This window comes from Leopardus geoffroyi, chromosome B2 (assembly GCF_018350155.1).
Source record: "Leopardus geoffroyi isolate Oge1 chromosome B2, O.geoffroyi_Oge1_pat1.0, whole genome shotgun sequence".
Taxonomy (NCBI): domain Eukaryota; kingdom Metazoa; phylum Chordata; class Mammalia; order Carnivora; family Felidae; genus Leopardus; species Leopardus geoffroyi.
In genome coordinates, this window is record NC_059332.1 from 62095232 (window position 1) to 62115758 (window position 20527).

Below are 20527 nucleotides of genomic sequence, written 5' to 3' on the forward strand. Positions count from 1 at the left end.
TGGAAGAAGCATGCATGTAACTGGCTTCCTCTTGGCATGGTTGCAAGAGATGCCATGTCTTCACAAAAATAGTAGGTTTCAGTCAACAGAAGGTACAAAAAGAACATTCTGCATAAAGGTGTGTTGGAATAGAAGAGCAAGGAGATCTAGATGGCAAAGAGGGAGAATCTGGCAGAAAGAAAAAGAGTGGGTCAGAAGTGGTAAGGAACAGAGCTGGAGAGACACAAGAGTTCAGAAATAATAGGTAATCAACTGACCTTAATCTCTGGTGTTGATTAAGGTCAACAGATATGCTGGTACTCACAACTTTAGTTCTTGTCATCAGTTTTAGTAGGGTTGGAACGCGATCTGAGGGAAAAAAATGATCACAGTGAGGGAAGAATAAGAATGTAATGGGTTGTCTTTCCACTGGCAGATGGCAGCAAGGAAGGAAGGGCAAAGCTGGTAAAACTATAGAGATCTTAAAAATTACGGTAGAATAGAGCATTTCCAATATTTGACTGGAACAATTTTGATTCTTCCTAGCCTAGGATTTTGTTGCATTTTTCTCTCATTGCTTCCATGTCTTGTGAGATACCTTGTTTTATTTAGAAAATATCAAGAAGAACCATAGAAACTACTTGGTCATGCTCTTCCTTTCCTATGAGGAAACTGAAGTCCAGAGAGTGCACAGCTTCTCGTCTATAACTGTCTATATAACCAGTGTCAGCTTCAGGGGTAAAAATGAAGAATTTTTATTTATGGTTCATTTGAAATCTTAAAAATTAAAGATAATAGCATCAACATAGCAACTTTATACAAAAAAGTAGATAAAAATAACTGACAAGGAAAGAATTTGGGGTAAATTCCTATTTAACTGCAAACATGTATTTTGAGCTTTTAAAGTCCCTATTTTCCAAGATACTTCTATAACACACAAATGTGACATTATGTGGTACCTACCCATGGCATTTCTTGAATCACAAATGAAGCCTTTGGAATTGATGATCAAAAAGTTTTTAACAATGTGAGTGTTTTACATGTGTCATAGTAGAGGAAGAGAATGGTAAAAACGGAAACTTGATAAAAATGAGTTCTTTGATAAAAAGTACTCTGGCTATGCCTGGCATGGGGCAAGTTTGGACTAACCAGCCCAGGATAACCATCAGTTCATGTATCCGTTTGCTCTACTATACCCTTCTACTTTTTAGTACTTTTGTTATGTATTTTCTATTTGGGGATGCCCAATTAGAAGGGGATGCCTTTTTTTTTTTTTTTTAGATAGAAAACCGAGAAGAATCAGCTTAGTTCCTGAGAAACTTCATTATTTAATAAGAAGAAAGAAGAGGAGGAGGAAGAGGAGGAGGAGAAAGAATGAGAAGTTCTTTCAGTTCATAGTAAATATGCTAATTTTAAGCATAAAGTAAGTACTTACCCATTTAATCATGCAATATTTTGATCATTTTATTAACACAAACTAAAGCATTAGTTGATTACAGTAAATAATAAGGTAGTTAAGGTTCATATTTCTGAAGTTGTTACATTAATTTCCTTCTATTGTGAAATTAGTTGTCAAAAATCTGTGTGTGTGTGCATGTGTGTGTGTGTTGGAGACAGTAAGTATTGAAAAGTTAGAGCATATTGAAAAAGAATAGTCGAGGGGCGCCTGGGTGGCGCAGTCGGTTAAGCGTCCGACTTCAGCCAGGTCACGATCTCACGGTCCGTGAGTTCGAGCCCCGCATCGGGCTCTGGGCTGATGGCTCAGAGCCTGGAGCCTGTTTCCGATTCTGTGTCTCCCTCTCTCTCTGCCCCTCCCCCGTTCATGCTCTGTCTCTCTCTGTCCCAAAAATAAATAAACATTGAAAAAAAAAATTAAAAAAAGAAAAAGAATAGTCGATAAACTTATTTGTGCTTCTTAAAGCCTTACTGAAGAAAAGTTGTAAAACTTAAAAGTGGTAATATACTAATACCACAAGGAGCATGAGAGAAAGGCATGAGAGGGAAGAAAGCCCTTTCTAAAACTAGGTAAGCGTATTCAAAACATATTCTTATCGTTTCAGTCTGAGAATTGTGCAGGTGATACTGAAGTTTAAGAAAGGATCCTGGAGGATGGGATTCTTTTTTTTTCAAAGGTAGAAGAACTAAACAGTAAAAAATAAAGGCAATAGAAGTAAAAGAGAGATACATTATACTTAGAAATCTCATTTCCCTGAAGTAATCTTTAAAACCATATAAATAATAGAAAAGATAAATTTGAAAGACTTTACATGCCTGGGCCAATTTAAAATACAAGTTTATATTTTGATGTGTTAATACTGGCTTCTCAATTGTCCTTTCAAAAGTTGAGAAGGAAACTTAAGTGAAAATTAGTTTATACAATTAATCTGGTAGTTTTGGGGTGAGAACACTTCATACTAAAGAGAAATATAAAGGAGTATAGTGAAACCATCCTCCCAAATACCTATATAATAATGGAAATATATGTGAACATATTATATACATGTGTGTGTGTGCACACTTACATATAATACATGCTTGTATATACACATGTACATGAAATATGTGTGTTAAATATGGATGTTTGTATCCATACAGACATACACAGATACACACAGGGATTGGTGAGAAGCAAATGAAGGCTGATAATTACAATGTGAAATGGTGATTTTTTAAGATGCATTAAAGCATAAAAACAGACCAATCTCAATAGGGAGGAAAGGACACAGAGAGCCTAGTGTGTAAACTGCCGCTCTTTTCATTGTTGGGTCAATGTGTCAGCGATGCTTTCACATGGAACATAGTGCAGACATGAATCAGGATGGCTCTTCCTTGGTCTGCCTTTGGAATTGTGCTGTTGTTAGGTCCATAGACCAGATTCTCCATATAGGGTTCTTTTTGTGATTCTTGATTATGACCCCCTGAGGAAGTCAGACCAGCCTGGGGTTACTGGAGATGGTGTCTTGCTTGGCATATTTATCATCCACAAATCATCTGCTATAAATATACCTCAGCGGGATCATCATCAGGCTGGCTCAGTAGCCTGCAATTTATGAAGGTTATGGGAAACAGTGTGAAGGGTGAAGTGCTTTATTAAGGGTGGCTTTCTCCCTGACCCAGTCCCGTGTTCTACTTGAATGTAAATGACCCTGGGAATGAGTGCTCCTTTCCATTTAGGATTAAGTCTTTTAAAATTATCCCTTTCAGCTATTATTCTTATGTCACTATATCATGACTTCAAGATTTTCTAAGAAACATCAGAATCACAGTGTTCAAAGATAATGTGAGAAATTACTAGGTGCAAGATAGACATAGATCTAAAACATTGTTTTCATGTACAAATCATGCAAAACATTCTTTTTTTTCCATTTTTTAAACATGTCATTAATCTCTATTTTTGCTTCTCATAAAATAACAGAACTGACCAAAATGTCTTGCAACTATCATAATTATAATCTCTATGGAAGTTGAAATAAAGGAAATGTAATTCTTTGTATTACTGAATGTTTGTTTTTAAAAGAAAACGTGTTTGCTTAAGACACAATGTTTAGGATTATGCCCTAGACATAAACCTTATTTTCCTTTCACCTTCCCTTAAAGGAATAAAAAATATTGTAATGAACCAAAAATGACACAAAACCAAAATGCCACAAAGGCTGCTCTCTCAGCCAGTGAATGTTCCTGGAACATGGTTAAAGCTTGTTGGATGGGGAATGATTAACTGTTTCCCTTACAGGATGTTATTCTGAACACTTGTCCTAGAAGAGAAAGACTTGAAGAGGGTCACCCTATTAATATGTATTAAGAAGTAAAGGGCCAATTTTAATATTTCAAGTAACTCCAGTGAATAAAAGAGCATTGGCACCTTTCTATTTTCACTATAGTCCTATTTTAAAATAATGTTCTTGGCTCTCCATTTGCCCCAGGAGAGAGGAACAACAAGAGGAAGAAAAATGCAGAAAGAGTACAGAGAGAAGATGATGGAAATTTGTTTTATTCAACTTCACCTGCCGCTCAAGCCACTCACCCTTAGGAAGACTCCAACACTTCATAGGAATTACCCATTCTGGTCTCCCCCACCGAATCACCACACTATTTTGCCACTTGTTTTGCAAACCACCAACTGCGTTTACAAGTAGAAACATAATCAGTAGGCGAATGACCTTTTGCGGCATTGTATCTGAAGCTAGTTCATCAAACACTTGTCAGCCAACCGTCCAGCGGGCCAAATAAATAAAGGTGGGGAGTGGTGGAAATTTATCCTTTTTGTTGCTGCTAAATCGAGAATCCGGTAGCTTTTGCTCCCCCTTTCCCTCGTTTTTTTTTTTTTTTTTTTTCTTTTTTTTTTTTCTACCACTGTCCACAAACCTGTTACTAGGGAAACTTAAAGAAGAATCAGATACATTAAGAAAACAAAAGTTTAGACCCCCCCACAACCATGATCCCATTGCCATGCAGAAAGCAATGCAAGATGCCCAACCTCGGTCGCCGCACCGCGGTCCTGACAAAGCCTGTATCTAGCCAGAACAAACAAGATGTTAACTGCAGCCTCGCTGAGAAAAACTAGTATTGTTCCAGCCGGAGACACGCAGCATTTCGGGAACTGAGATGTGCCCCGTCCGCTGAGGACTGGATCAATTCATCTGAACCCCGGCGATGAAACGACAGCTCTTCGGCTGCGACAGGTCCGCGCTGAAAGAAAGACAGAGACGATCAAGTCCAGTATTTACTTCCCAACACTCAGAGTCGCCTTCCAATCCTCCGCAACCCCCTAGCTTCGCCTCCCAGTGAGTTTCCCTTACAGTTGGTCGCCGCCAGCCCCAGCGGTGGGAACTGAGGGCGCAAAAACCTCCCAGACGCAGAAAATACCGCTTTCGGGACGTGCTTGGTTTTGAGTAGCCGTGACGTGCAGGCTTACCGCGGCCCTGGCTGGAGCACCGCGGAGCCCCCCTCCCGCCCGCTAGTCTCCCGCCCTCCCGCCGGGCCTCCCTCCTTTCCCACCCCGCCGCTTCCCTCCTCTTCTCTCACGCACACCCACCCGCGCCCCCGGGAGGCAAGAACTACGGGAAGGCACAGCGGCCGCGCAGCGCTCGTCGAACCTCTGGCCGGCCGCCTGGCGCACCGTATCAGTGCTGGCGCCGGGCGCGGGGCGCGGGGCGCGCGGCGCCCGGGGACGCGCGCGCGCAAGAGCACGCGGGAGTCGGCGCGCACGCGCACCCCGGGGACGCGCACCCCCTCCTTGGCGCGCGCCCCGGGGAGAGCGAGCGCCGCGCGCCGGCGCGCACACCCGAGACAGAGCTTTACTATCTCTCTCCCTCTCGCGCCCCTCCTCGCTGGGCATTCAAACAGCTTTCCGACATCACCAGCCAAGGATTTTTTTTCCCCCCTCTCCTTAGTCGCGGTCCGTCCATCAGTACCTGCGGGGGGAGGGGGAGGAGGAGGAGGAGGGAGGAAAGCGGAAAGAGGAAAGAGCATAAGCTTGAGCCTTCCGATCCGACCACGAATACTCCTGTAATAAACCCACCGCCCCAACAAATCTGCCTTAGCAGCCGCTGCTGCCGCCGGTCACTTCTCGTCTCAGCGCTTTCTTTGCTTCTTGGCTCATCGGTTTGTTGGGGGTAGATTTGATAAAAACAAATCCTTGCTTTTAAGCCACTTGCATATTTTTGTTTCTTTAGAGTCTCTCTACGGGGGGCTCCCCCCTCCCTCGGTTGGAGGTTGGATTCAGTTGGCTACGGCGTCAGGCTCCGGGGTCCTGGGGGCTTTTTTTCTCCCACCCCTCCCCTCTTTGATTTTTCTCCCCCATCTTTTGCTTCTCTTAAGTGTGCATTTAAAAAAAAAAATAAAATAAATCCTGATTTTTGAAGCTGAGCCGGGGAAAATGGGCAACGGTGATTGGGACCGAAGGGGAGTCTCTCCGTCACTGTTGCTGGGACGCGTGCCTGTGCTGGTGTCTTAGAGCAAGAGCCTCCCTGAGCTTTCGGAGTGGAAGGTAAGGAAGGGGGTCCAGGGGTCACCTTCCCTCTGCCAGGGGTCGCCACCGAGGAGCTTTCGTCTAGGTGTTTGCGGAGGGAGGACAAGGAAAGGAAAGGCTGTTGCTGGCAGATGGAGGGGCTACGACCAAACCCGACTGTCTGCATTTACTTAAACGCCGCAGTTGAAAAGTTAGAGAAGTCTGTTTTTCAAGAGATGTGCATGGTCGGAAGGAACAGGCAAGGACACCTAGAAAAACTGACGGTTGTGTGTGATTGGGGTGATTTTATGAGGAGAAATTTTTAGGTTAGAAGGAAGTTAAGATAAGGGGAGGCAGTGGGTCTTCTGTTGGGGAAAAAATTTAGTGGAGTGATGGCGCCGTCTATGTTCGGCTAAACTAAAGTGTCACCCAGAAAATCAGTTTGGAGAATAGCTAAACTAAATGCCGGTTTGCTTCTTAGCAGGACACAAATAAATAAATAAATACAGTATCCTTGAGATCTTGGTAGCCATCCCTTAGACACCCCCACCCCATTCTTTCTTTCTTAAAAAAGGGAAATACAATTGTTTGAACTGGCCCTGCAGTCGGGGACGGGAGTGGGGGGGGGGCGGCAGAGTTCAGGGATTCATTTTTGATTCTTTAGTATAAAACAAGGCTCCGTACACCAAGGCTTAAGGATTAAAATAAAGAGCATTATATTGAGGGGGCTCTCTTGAGCAAGCTTGAAAGTGAAATCAGAGCTATTTCCTCACTCTTTCTAATCCTTGATGAGCACAGCAATGCAGACATGCACTGTCAAATAAATGGAAGCAAAAGTACTGGATTTCATTAGGAAAAGAAATACGACCTCTTTTTGAGTTACCGATTATAAAATGAAGCCCCTTTCATGGATGGAATTCCTAATTTAGACACTTATTGTCACATTGGCTCTCAACGCCTACACTCTATCCTGAAGAACACTGCGCAGACCTGCATTGCCTGCAAAGTGCAACAGCAAAAAAAAGAGGAAATTATTTCCAGAATTTCCTGCAACTTTCCCAATTTTTTAACCTTTACATGCTCATTGGCTTTATTTTCTCAAAAAGAAAATGCATTATTCATTGAGCTATATGCTTGAAACGGAGAACACTGTTTTGATAGTCCCAGCAGTTCTGATGTTATTTTAAACTGCTGCTATATAGAGATTTAGAGTTGGGGCTGTTTTCTCCTATATCAAGACATAGAATTTGAATTATGATCTGGAAAATGCAGATCTATCTTCAGGGACTTCGGTCACTGGTATTTGTGTGCATGCGTTGGTGTGTGTTATGCAATGGGAAGGAAGAGGGTTTTATCCTTTGGTTCCGAGAAGACCCAGGCAAAGACACGAAAACTCTTAACTGTCTATATGTCTGTATGTCTGTCTCTGTTTACAGAACAGTGGAAGAGACTGCAGCCTAAAGACTTGTATAATTAACTTGGCATCACTTTTCTCAGCTCAAAGGCTAAACAAAAAAAAGCAGTGTCATTTATTCTAAGAAATAACTTCTTAAAGGTTAAAGCTGAAAAAAATTCAAGTTATTTTTGGATAACAACTTACAGAGGTAAATATAACCAGGATTACTTTATTATGCAAGGCCAGGTTAAAAAAACATAAAGAAAAGGAGCTTTGGAGCTGTTGTTGGAAAGGGAGCAATTCAGTAACTGAAATCTGCTAGGAAAGAAAATGCTAATGTCTTTTATCTACCATGTATAAATCTTAAATTACAGTAACTAGAGTTAAATCTTAAATAACTCTAGATAAAATAGCCCTAATTAAAAAAAAAAAAAAATTAAAAGGCTGAAGCCAGCTGTGGTTCTGGGATTTTTCACCGACATCGCCTTTGGATACAGATACTAATACAGTGATCCACTTTATGTATCCCAAGAGGGCATGTCACATTGAAATGACTGTCTTAAATCTTGGTTCTCAGAGGTGATGTTGAACAACAAGTCTTCCCTATGTATCTACCCATCTATGCCCTTTCTCAGATAATGGGCTTAAAATTCTATTAATCCAAATGAATGTTGGTGTTTTTGCACAGGAATTCCCATCAGTTCACACGATGGTCCCTGCAAAGACAAGTATGGGTATTTGGGAGATGATGTTTCATCTGCAACAAATTATCATTTGTGCTTTTAAAATTGTGGCCATCCTTTATCAAAATTGCTTTTCATATTCAAGGTAAAAGAAGTAATGTGATGACAGCTGTTCCCAGATTATCAGATTAGATTGTGTGTGATGATGTTTTCTTCAGGCCGACTGAGGGAGAGAAAAGGTTGTATAGGTTGCTTAAAAAGATTTCAAAAATTAAAAATTTAGGTTATGATATTATTTAAAAGGTATGTTTTCCTCCTCTTTCAATAGAATCATAATGCACTGGGAGGAAATCCTGGTAGATAAATTACAGCATTCCTGTTAATAATCTATTAAATATTATTTTTAAAGTGAATGTAGAAAATTTGGTCATTGTGAATGACCACGTGAGGGCGCTGTTCACACAGCCACCGATAATTTCCTAGCATTATAAAATAAAAAATTACCTGCCCTTCTTTTAAAAAGGGTTTTTTACTGAAATCTTGAAAACAGCTGGCTGTAATATTGGAAGGAGTTTCTTTCTTCAATGCGTGTAGACTCCTACTTGCATTTTACTTTCATTGCCATTTTTACAGGCCAAATGACATAGGATGAAGGCTGTTCGTAACCTGCTGATTTATATATTTTCCACCTATCTCCTGGTTATGTTTGGATTTAATGCTGCCCAAGACTTCTGGTGTTCAACTTTGGTGAAGGGAGTCATTTATGGATCGTATTCTGTAAGTGAAATGTTTCCCAAAAACTTTACAAACTGCACTTGGACGCTGGAAAATCCAGATCCAACCAAATATAGCATTTACCTGAAATTTTCCAAAAAGGACCTTAGCTGCTCTAACTTTTCCCTCTTGGCTTATCAGTTTGATCATTTTTCCCATGAAAAAATAAAGGATCTTTTAAGAAAGAATCATTCTATAATGCAACTCTGCGATTCCAAGAATGCTTTCGTTTTTCTACAATATGATAAAAATTTTATTCAGATACGTCGGGTGTTTCCAACTGATTTCCCAGGATTACAGAAAAAAGGGGAAGAAGATCAGAAATCTTTTTTTGAGTTTTTGGTATTGAACAAGGTGAGCCCAAGCCAGTTTGGTTGCCATGTATTATGCACTTGGTTGGAGAGCTGCTTAAAATCAGAAAATGGGAGAACAGAATCATGTGGGATCATGTATACAAAATGCACCTGCCCTCAGCATTTGGGAGAGTGGGGGATCGACGACCAGTCGCTGGTTTTGTTAAATAACGTGGTGTTACCCCTGAATGAGCAGACCGAGGGCTGCCTGACCCAGGAGCTGCAAACCACCCAGGTCTGCAATCTTACCAGGGAGGCCAAGCGACCGCCCAAAGAAGGTAAGTGCCCAGCAGAGAGGGAGAGATGGGAGGGAGGGGCGTTTGGAGATGGCATTAAGATGTGATGTTTCAACACACAGGCTTAATCATTGCTCTTTAACTCTATCATCTTTGGAGTCATTTGGTTTGTGATCTTCACTAATAAAGGTCTCTTAAGCTAATTTTGGGTTTCAAGATTTTTGAGACAGGGTGGTGAGGATGGGATAGCTCTCATCAATATGCCCTGGTAGTGTGTCTGGAATATTCAGGAAGAAAGAGAGGCAAAAACGTGGGGCCAGTTAGCCCTGGAGGTTGTTGAGGAGGGAGGTTCTTTATTGGCTGCAGCCTCTTGGGGAGACCAAGATATATACTCGCGCTCTCTCATGCACACACCTGTGAAATGAATTTGTAGGATTTCTACCTTATGCTAGAGCCCTGCAAAAAAGTAACCTTCACTTCCTCCAGCCTTTGCCCTGTCTCACTGTCTCAAGCAGGACGCCTTTAGTTGCACTGCCCTAAGTTGGGGAAGCAGGACAAAATGGTGACACAAATTCAATAGCAAGTCTGTTTGGACCAAATGACTTTCTGACACCTGAAGACAAGGGTATCCCCCTCCCCCACAGGCCCAATATTAAAAAAAGAAAATGCATTGCACAATAAATCCTGTGTGCTTGCTCTTTCGTGGGTCAAGGAAACCCCACTGGAAGTGCAAACTCTGGGGTCTCCTGGCTGTGAAGTCACTTGGAGGCAAGGGTGAAGGGCAGAATTAAAACACATGCTGATCCTGTAAAACATGATAGCCCTCCTGTGTGATTTTTTTTTTTTTTTTTTTTTTTTTTTTTGCTCTTCTGGGTCCCCTCTTGGTATACATGAGGAGAGTGGGAGCGTGTCAGAGATGAGCTAGATGGAAAAAATAGTGCAACGGAAATGCAGAGGAAAAAGAGAAAGTACAGGAGTGATTTTCAGCTTTCACCCAATCCCCAGTGGGGGAGCTACCAGAGGATTTCAGGTTGTGGATTATGTTTAATAACGCAAGAACGCGGACATATTTTGAGAAAATGACTTTTCCTGTTTGGAAGGTTAACGGATGTGTTCCATTTGTTTGAGGACAGGCTGATACATATTCGCTCTCACTCTCTCTGATCCTGCAACTAGAGAGTGTGTTGATTTTTTATGCAGGAAATGTTTTCTGATCTCCACAAAGATCCCTGTCTGTGGAAAGGGACAGCCAAGCTCCAGTCCCTCTTTCCTCCCCCTCCCCCAACAGAAGTTGTCTTTGTGGCCAATATAAAATTGACACGTTGTTGGAGAATTTTCTTTAAGAGTAGCCAAGGCTTTGTAAGGGGGGAGGAGGGAGGGAAAGAGAGAAGGGTTTAACTAGCTAAATGCAATTTCTCTGCTGAAAGCAATTTGGGGGCTGGGGATTTATGGAGGAGCAGTGGTACAAGGGGAAAAGATGTGTTAGAAAATAAATGCAGACTAATGGCAATGAGAGAGGGTTGAAAACCTTTAAGATTTCTACAGGTCAGTGTTTCACTAACAGCTGTGGCTGAAGAAAACAAAGTGGTTTTAAATTACAGGAGTTCTTTTCTCTAGTAAAAATCCCAGAGAAGCACTTGCAACTGCAGGGATGGTATTTAACACCATTTAAAACTAATTAGTGTCCCCTAGAATAAGAAGCTACAGTACACACACAAAATGTGATGCTACAAGCTGGCTAATAAGACAATTATCACCAGAAACTAGTATTTGTTTGTTTTATTGTTGTTTTAATATAATCCAGAGAATCTGATTTTTCAATGGTTAAATTCCTATCTTGAAACTGACTGCTGATGACAAATGGAAAGTGAAGCCAGTTTTGCAGGCTTTTTTTGGTTAATGTCAGCAAGTGACACAAAGTTGTGTGCACATTAAGCATGATTTTCAGAGATTTTGCTGGTCATGATCATGAGATATGAGTTGAGACAGTGCCGGGATTTATAGAAGTTGGACAAGATAGCCATTTGTTCTGTAAATGAGTAAGAATATGAGTGATTTTAGACATTCGATGTATAAATCATGTGGGAGCACATCTATTTCTTTGGGCTAATTAGCAAAATGAGAAAGGAATAGCTCCACAGACAAATAAGTGATTGTGTTAAAATTATCATGTTAATAAAACTGAACTAGCAAAAGTTTATATAATAGGGGGCGAATATATGCTGTATCAGTAAAATTGCACAGCCTGTATTCTCTTTATTTTAAATTTGTGTTCTGTAATTGTTTAGGTATTCTGAGTCAGAAAGGTAAGGATAAGTAATTCCTGATGACATAATTGTAGCTGATGCATTTATAAGTAATTCTTATAAAATATATACGGCACTCCTTACCTCATTCAAAGAAGACCTTTTTGGCTATGCTGCGTTGTAGGAAAGGAATGTGAAAATCTGCAGACTCTTAATTCAGTAAAATTTATACAAATTGTATTAAATCTTAAATATTTTATATAAATGATATATAAAATCTTAGAATTATTTAATATCATTTCAAATAAATTGCCACTTCATGATACTCACAAGGTTAGAGGTTAGCAATTACATATAGTTGTGCTACTCATGTCTAGTTTTATTCCAAAATGTCTTTGCTTTACTTAGTAACATGTAATCCCAGCCTTTGAAATGAGGTTTTAAAAATTCTACTTAGATTTTCTATTAATGTATGATTTCTATTTTCTATAGAAAAGACTGTCCTGTAAGTCATCAAAGGAGTAAATACAAAATTATTCTCCACAGTGTTTTACTTCTCTTTTATTCACTGTAATAAATACTGAAAACCTTGAGTAGAAATCTCTTCCACATTCATTGCATTATAGAAATGGCGCACATTGGACAGAAGAGTCTTTACATGCAGTAGATGCAGTTCTAGGTTGTTTAGTGTGGTGCTGACGGGGATGGTAATGGTGTACCAAATGCTCAATGTTTTGAATGCATCCATTGAAATCACAAAATCATATCTAGTTAGTATTGAGGGAACTATAGGCTCACAGACTGGAATGTTGATTTTGTTGACGTTGGATTTCTACTAAAATGTTTGTTAATAATACACTCACGTACTGAAGAATTTCATAGCCAGAAAACAGCAAGAAGAAAACTATCTCTGTTTTTAGTGACACCAACAATTACAAATGTTATTGTGATTACATTATAGAAGTGAATAATTGGATTGATGCTTTATTAACGTGTTAAATATTAGTACATTTAGGTCTCTTTTAAGATCACGTTTGATATATTTGAGGGTGATAGGTGATTATAGAAACTTAGTTGCCATTCCCCAATTTTTATGTGAAAATTTGAAAACAAAGTAAATCAATAAAATGAAGCCTTTAAAAAATAATGATGTCTTACTTTAGGCAATATAGAAAAAACTGTCTATATATAATGTATATAACCTTTTTTAAAGGAAACTCAAGTGACATTGCTGTTTACCTGGTTTTCAGATACTGGCATTTATTCATGAGGTCTTTACTATGTTTTATAGTATATATATATATATATATATATATATATATATATATATATTATATATATGTAATATATATATGTAATATATATATGTAATATATATATATATATACACATATATACACACACACACACACACACACCATAGATGATTCTGGACCTCAGAGCTAAAATAGAAAATAGATGTGATATAGGATACTACTTCATACTATGTCACCTAAAATAAGCAATTAAAACAGTTTTGGTGGAAAAATTCTCCACCAGCGTATCTAAATAACATAATAAGCCTTAATGGAACCTTTGTTTCCTACTTACATCAATGGTGCTACTTATGTGAAGGGAAATTGGGATCTCTGTATAGATTCCAGGAAATCTGAACACACATACTCATTTGTCTCTCCACTCTGCTGTGCTAATCCTTGATATTCTGTCACTCAAGGGAAGTCTCACTATGTGACTGTGTAAAGTCTAGCCTGGGTTGTGTCTCTAGAGCAATTTGTGTCTCTAGCAGTGTAAGTGTTCTCGTTTCTTTCTACTTTTGCTCTTTTTGTCCTTATTACTGTTCAGCTACCTTTCACCTTCCTTTTTATTGTACTTGGATCTTACTTCCTTTTTAAATGACTGCCATGATCCCACACTCTGTCAGAATGTAGAAAGGCATATTGAGTCTGTTGTTCCTTGAACACACAGAGCCTGAAAGTTTGCTCTGTCCCTTGGCTGCATCCCATCTTACTTTGCATGTGCTGTACTTCTGTTCTAGCATTTATCATATTACAGTGTATTTTCTGCTTGTATTTCCATGTCCCACCACTAGATTTGGGAATGCTGCGAGCATAAAGACTGGGTCTTCAGTTGTCAATGACAGTCTTTTTTTTAATTTTTATTTTTATTTGAGAGAGAGAGAGAGAGAGAGAGAGAGAGAGAGAGAGAACAAGCAGGGAAGGGGTATAGAGAGAGGGAGACACAGAATCCTTGAGCTGTCAGCACAGAGCCTGTTGCGGGGTTTGAACCCATGAACCGTGAGATCATGACCTGAGCCGAAGTCGGATGCTTAACTGACTGCGCCACCAAGGTGCCCCTCTATGACAGTCTTAATAGAGCTTCAGTAAATATTGGTTGAAATGAATGTTAAAGGAACAGCAACAAAAAGATCTCAATAGGAAAGATAGTAATACTTTGATTACCATCAAAAGAATAAAAATACATCGTTTGGAGAAAGTGGCCACCTTTTGCTTTTTGTATGTTTAGGGGAAGATGGCTACCTTCTATATAATTTCCAATTCCATTAATGAATTATTTATATCAGCTTCTGATCTCAAAATATTTAATAACATTTTTAAAAACAACTAAAGAATGGAATCATTAACAAATACTCTTAATTATATATATGTGTAAATATATATTAAAAGATTCATGATCCATATAACTTTCTTTACATGACTATCTACAAAAGAAAATTGGCCAGTTTCTATCTGTTTAACTGTCTTCATTTCTCTCTATGTTCTTTCTTCTGGCTCTTGCATTACTTCTACAGTAATGACATTTCCCAAATCCTTTCTTGCATAGTTTGAAGACAAACATGCAACATCTTTCCAAGAAAGATGAAAAGAGTATTTGCATGTCAAGTTTAGTGCTTCTGTTATTTACTCCTGTTTAATAATCTGTAAATGTAGTAATAGTAGAATACTACTAAAATTGTAGGCCTGATTAAGTAAAGTGCCATAATTCTTACTTCTGCCATTTTAGAATCTTGACAAACAATTTAGGAAGTAGCTCATACATATAATATTTAATGAAAGAAAATTCCATTGTATGGCAACATATTTTTTGTAGACAAATTCAAATATTAACATGAAAATTTGTGTCTGTACACATATGTCCCATTCATTCACACATTTGCCAAGATGTATGTTTCAGTGGGTTTTTATGATAGCTGTAGATAAATGTACTGTAGGTTAGTTTTCTTCCAAAATAGACAAGGGAATTTTACTTTACTTAGAGTTCAGCTTTATGCACTACTTTGACTTCATTTCCCAATAGAAGCAATTTTATTGTTAAACTGAATGCTTTTATAAAATATAGCATTGTTTAGAATCACTCTGGTATATATTATCTAAAGCCATCTGGCCATTTGGTCTGAAATCATTGTTCATTCAAAACTAAATTTTTCTTACTTTCTCAAAATAACATTGCTGGGTTTAAAATTTTTTTTAATGTCTATTTTTTTTTTTCAACGTTTATTTATTTTTGGGACAGAGAGAGACAGAGCATGAACGGGGGAGTGGCAGAGAGAGAGGGAGACACAGAATCGGAAACAGGCTCCAGGCTCTGAGCCATCAGCCCAGAGCCTGACGCGGGGCTCGAACTCACGGACTGCGAGATCGTGACCTGGCTGAAGTCGGGCTCTCAACCAACTGAGCCACCTAGGTGCCCTAATTAAAATCCTGAATTAGAGAGAGCTGAGTTTGAATCTTTTCTTCTACATTTTAACTGTATTACTCTGTATTACTACTTTCCCCTTCTCAGATTAGGTTAGTCATGCTTATTTTTCAAGGTACAGGAGAACAGGAAATGACATCATGTATTGAATTTTAAAAACCTAATAAAATTAATGGCTTGGAATATTTTAGTTCCTGTCAGCCCTGTGGAAGTTTCTTCCCAAATCAATTAACTAATAAAAATCAGAGAGGTATGCAATTTTTCTAAGTATATCACTTCATTGAAATGAAGGGTATATTTTAGTGTAAGGTACACTTGAGACCCTAGAGTGACTCAGCTGCCTTGGAGCATCTGACAAGTGACTGAGCTTGACTCATCAATCTTCTGTAGTAGAGTGTTGAATTAAATGAGACTGCACATGTAAAAACACTTTAGTCCATTGCTCAAGTTACATTAGGCCCTCCGTTCAGTTTTTGAATGTCTTTTTTATTCTTATCTTTTGGCTATAAATGATAGAGAATTGATGATAAATAATGAAACAGATTGCCATTTAATTATTTGAACTTGTTTAGGAATTTAGGGCATTTAACAAAGGATCATTAAGCATCTTGAATGTATGTCTATTTTGTATTAGTTACAGAAAAGGTAGCATCTCAGTACCTATGTGTTGATGGAGGCATGACTAATACATCAAATAGATCAAACTAGTGGTGTGTGAGTCATCCTAGGCTTAGGAAGATGTCCTTTGGATATCATTGCCGATAGCCTGCAAATCCATTTAAATTAAACAGTTTCATGATTATTTTGCTCTTTGCTGTGTTATGCAAAATTGAGTTCATGTTTTAAAATGTATGCTGAACAGAAATTATCTTGAAATATTAGTCCATATTAAACCATTTGGAAAAAAGTAGGACTATTTTGTATTTTTTTTCCACTGGATTATGATCACATACCAGTAAATTCCAGGTTTTTCCCCCAAAGGCTTGTATACTGAGATATTGAAAAGAAAACAAAATTCTTTAGTACTTATTTAAAGATTCTGATATTTTCTTAAAGGAAAATTACAAAATGTCATCTATAAGACTTCATAAAATACTAAGTGCTCTGTGTTCAATTATCTTTCAACTATCATTCAGGAATTTTGCTCACTTGCAGAGAATAACCTAGCTATCTATCTGCTAAAGGTTAGTAAGTAATGTATTTCTACTGTACACAGTATAATAAATAACATTCATGATGAATACATTAATATGGAGCTGTTTCTCTCAAAATTAATTAGGTAAATAGGAGTCTTTTCTGAAATCTGATGCTTGCTGATAAAGCATTTTCTCGATAGCCACATCCGTCCCCATCGCATAATCATTAATGCTTAGAACATGTTATAAAATATTAAGGTAAAATGGTTATTGTTTGGTTTCTACCATGTTAAATGAAATAATTTACCTGGATATTATCAAATTATTTTTCCTAGATAATAAGTTTCATTGGGGAGAGTTGTCTGGGAAAACAGAACAAATATATGCATGGAAAAGACATTAGAACACTGACAGAACCAGATTATAATACAGTTGACCTTTGAATACCAAGGGATTTGAGGACACAGTTGAAAATCTGCGTATAACTTTTGACTCTCCCGAAACTTAGCTGCTAATAGTCTGTTATTCACAGGAAGCCTTACCGATTACATAAACAGTTGTCTTACACATTGTGTGTGTGTGTGTGTGTGTGTGTGTGTGTGTATGTGTATGTATTGTGTGTATGTGTATATATATATATATGCTATATTCTTACATAAACAATCGATTAACATGTTTTGTTTATGTATATGTGTATATATATACATATATATGTATATATATATATATACACATACTATATTCTGAAAGCAAGCTAGAAAAAAGAAAATGTTATTCAAGAAAATCATGAGAGAATACATTTATAATACTGTAATATATTTATATAAACAATCTGTACATAAGTGGACTCGTACAATTGAAGCCCATGTTGTTCAAGGGTTGGCTGATTTAGAATGCAACTTAAATGTGCTTAAGCAGAATAAAAGGCATTAAAATAGTTGGGGAATCAACCAGAGAAGGCTACATTGATGAAATTACTTTTTAGCAATAAATACGTTAAGGTGATAGAAATATCACAGAAATATTATCTTGCCTGGGTAATTTATACTGGGTGGGTATTATAAAGTTTTTCTTTCATGATATTTCTGCTGTTCCTCCCTTTTAAGGTAATTTTTAAACTTCTGATAATTTTTTTTTTTAAAGTACATTTTCTTTTATTTTTTTAAAAAAAATTTTTTTTCAACGTTTATTTATTTTGGGGACAGAGAGAGACAGAGCATGAACGGGGGAGGGGCAGAGAGAGAGGGAGACACAGAATCCGAAACAGGCTCCAGGCTCTGAGCCATCAGCCCAGAGCCCGACGCGGGGCTCGAACTCCCGGACCGCGAGATCGTGACCTGGCTGAAGTCGGACGCCTAACCGACTGCACCACCCAGGCGCCCCAAACTTCTGATAATTTTTAAACATTAATTTCTATGCTTGCATATCTAAACAATAATTTGTTCTCTAATAAACATTATTAAAGAGAAGCTTTACTTACATTTCACTCCTCAGAAAATAAGTAAAGCATTATAATAAGCAATTTATAAATTTAAAGAAGATAGTAACACGTAACATTGAGAAAATGCTTTCCAGTTTGCCAAGCTCTGTTGCATATATTATTTTATTTGGGGAATAATTGTGTGAAGCACATATTCTCTGCCCCATTGATATGTGTTGGTATATAGAACACCTTAAAGACTGGTTTTTCGTTCTCTAAAAATCTTAATACAAATTGGTTCAAATGAAAAACTAGAGAATTTCTGAGCTATGGGTTTTCTCAGTGTTTCTGGAGGGCTTGAATGTGAATCACAAATTCTCAGATATATGAGGGACTTTAGGCATTATATAGTCCCAATCTTAACCTGATTAATGGATTCCCAATCTGCAAACATATTATGGGAACATTATTTCAGCTGAACTTAAATCTTCTTGGAATTTACATTTAATACCATTTCTAGGGGCGCCTGGGTGGCGCAGTCGGTTAAGCGTCTGACTTCAGCCAGGTCACGATCTCGCGGTCCGTGAGTTCGAGCCCCGCGTCGGGCTCTGGGCTGATGGCTCAGAGCCTGGAGCCTGTTTCCGATTCTGTGTCTCCCTCTCTCTCTGCCCCTCCCCCGTTCATGCTCTGTCTCTCTCTGTCCCAAAAATAAATAAACGTTGAAAAAAAAAATTTTTTTTAAATTTAATACCATTTCTATAACATAACAGAGGCACAGTCACTTAGGACTGTTTGATAGTTCTATTGTTTGATATATATATATATATATATATATATATATATATATATATATATATATATATATATATCTTTTATCCAGCCAGGACAATAATCGGAGTATAATTCGCTATACTACTTAATACAGAGTAATGTTTGCAAATTAAAGCTTTCATTCATTAGATTTTTGTTCTATTTGGTATATATTATGTAAACAATGTGGTGTTGATCTCAAAAAATGATTTTCAGTCTAAGCTCATTACGTTAAAGAGCAGTGTGTTTAAAGTTGAGTCTGTCTGGATTTACTAAGATGATTTAGCAATATCTATCTTGGATTTTCATTTCATTATCATTTTCTAGGGAAATCTGTGTTTTTTGTTTGTTTGTTTGTTTTTAAGAAATAGCCTATCTTACATTTTCAGTTATTTATGCTACATTGAGAAATAGTGTTGAGGGTAGGAAAAGAGAGAGGGTAGCATTCCCTCTTCCCGTTCAAAGTCACAGCTTCAGTCAGGTAGGCTTACCCTTTGAGCTCTGGCAGCCACTCTCTCTTCTCAGCCTTTTAGCCTGTGGTGTAGTAATGGCTCCCCGCTGTTTCTACCCCTGAGTGCTATCCTCCCTCTCTCTCTGGTTTCTCCAAGCACTATCCATGCCTTACTGTCTTTGAAAATTATCTTAATTAAGGACACTGTCTGTTTCTTACTGGAACTCTGACTAGTATAGGGGTGTATAATTTTAGTGGTGAAGTGATTTCTGATTTCTTAAAAAATTTTTTTTAATGTTTTTATTTATTTTTGAAGGAGAGAGACACAGAGCATGAGCAGGGGAGGAGCAGAGAGAGAGGGAGACACAGAATTTGAAGCAGGCCCCAGGCTCTAAGCTGTCAGCACAGAGCCCGATGCGGGGCTCGAACTCACACACTGTGAGATCATGACCTGAGCTGAAGTCAGGCGCGACTGAGCCATCCAGGTGCCCCAGTGATTTCTGATTTCTTATGAGATTGTTTAGAAACCAACATTTTAAGTTTCGATCCTTTATTTATTCACTCATTAATTAACTAATTCAATCCTTTTATTGTGCTAAAGATCTTACATAATTATTAGCCTTTTTGTAGATTAGCTTATAGACCAGCCCAAGTAAACAGGGAAATAAATAATAAGAAGAATTTAAACAATTGAGGGGCTCCTGGGTAGCTTAGTCGGTTAAGCATCCAACTCTTGGTTTCAGCTCAGGTCATGATGTTGCAGTTCATGAGTTTGAGCTCCACATCAGGCTCTGTGCTAACAGAATGGAGCCTGCTTGGGATTCTCTCTCTCCTTCTCTCTCTGCCCCTCCCCTGATCATACATACTTTCTCTCTCAAAATAAATACACTTAAAATAATATAGGTATTTAAAAAAGAAGTGAGTTAATGAAAATTAAAATCAGTTGGCCATATTTTTTTAGCTTAGTTGAAATGGCATTTTTTTACACTTAAATTTAGGCTCCATTGAATTTAGGCTCTCGAAATGTTTTTATATATTTACTTGTTGGTTTGTTGATTGCTTAGCTAATTCTTAAACTCCATAATATATATACATTCATATACATCCTGTATGCATTTTCAGTGTTGATGTGACTTGAGAACATTTAAACTGGCCTGAATATTCAAAAAAGTTTTGTGAATTGATAATTAAAAACAAGTAACTTCAGAGCTCCCATATAAAACTTACAAAATACTGACAGATTAAGATTTTGCTCTAATTTTATATCATTATGATGTAAATGGAAGTGGAAATGATGGAAAATGTAAAATGAAAATAGAATTTCAGTTGCTAACTAATCCAAGTTTCATTTTGCCTATTGATTTCATTATCCCTCTCAA

General features: G+C 38.0%; 1 protein-coding gene across 4 annotated transcripts in view; it reads left to right on the top strand.

Annotated features, from left to right (window-relative positions):
• Positions 1–5346: 5346 nt before the first annotated feature.
• ADGRB3 (adhesion G protein-coupled receptor B3) overlaps positions 5347–20527 on the top strand; it is a 734277-nt gene continuing 719096 nt past the window's right edge. For 2 of the 4 annotated variants that reach the window (XM_045498671.1, XM_045498674.1), the window contains exons 1-2: positions 5348–5968; positions 8642–9413. In XM_045498671.1, coding sequence (XP_045354627.1) covers positions 8657–9413 — 757 coding nt within the window. In that variant the 5' untranslated portion in view covers positions 5348–5968; positions 8642–8656. Of the gene's footprint in view, positions 5969–7365; positions 7534–8641; positions 9414–20527 lie in introns of all 4 variants that reach the window. The other 2 variants (XM_045498672.1, XM_045498673.1) reach the window with 2 other exon arrangements.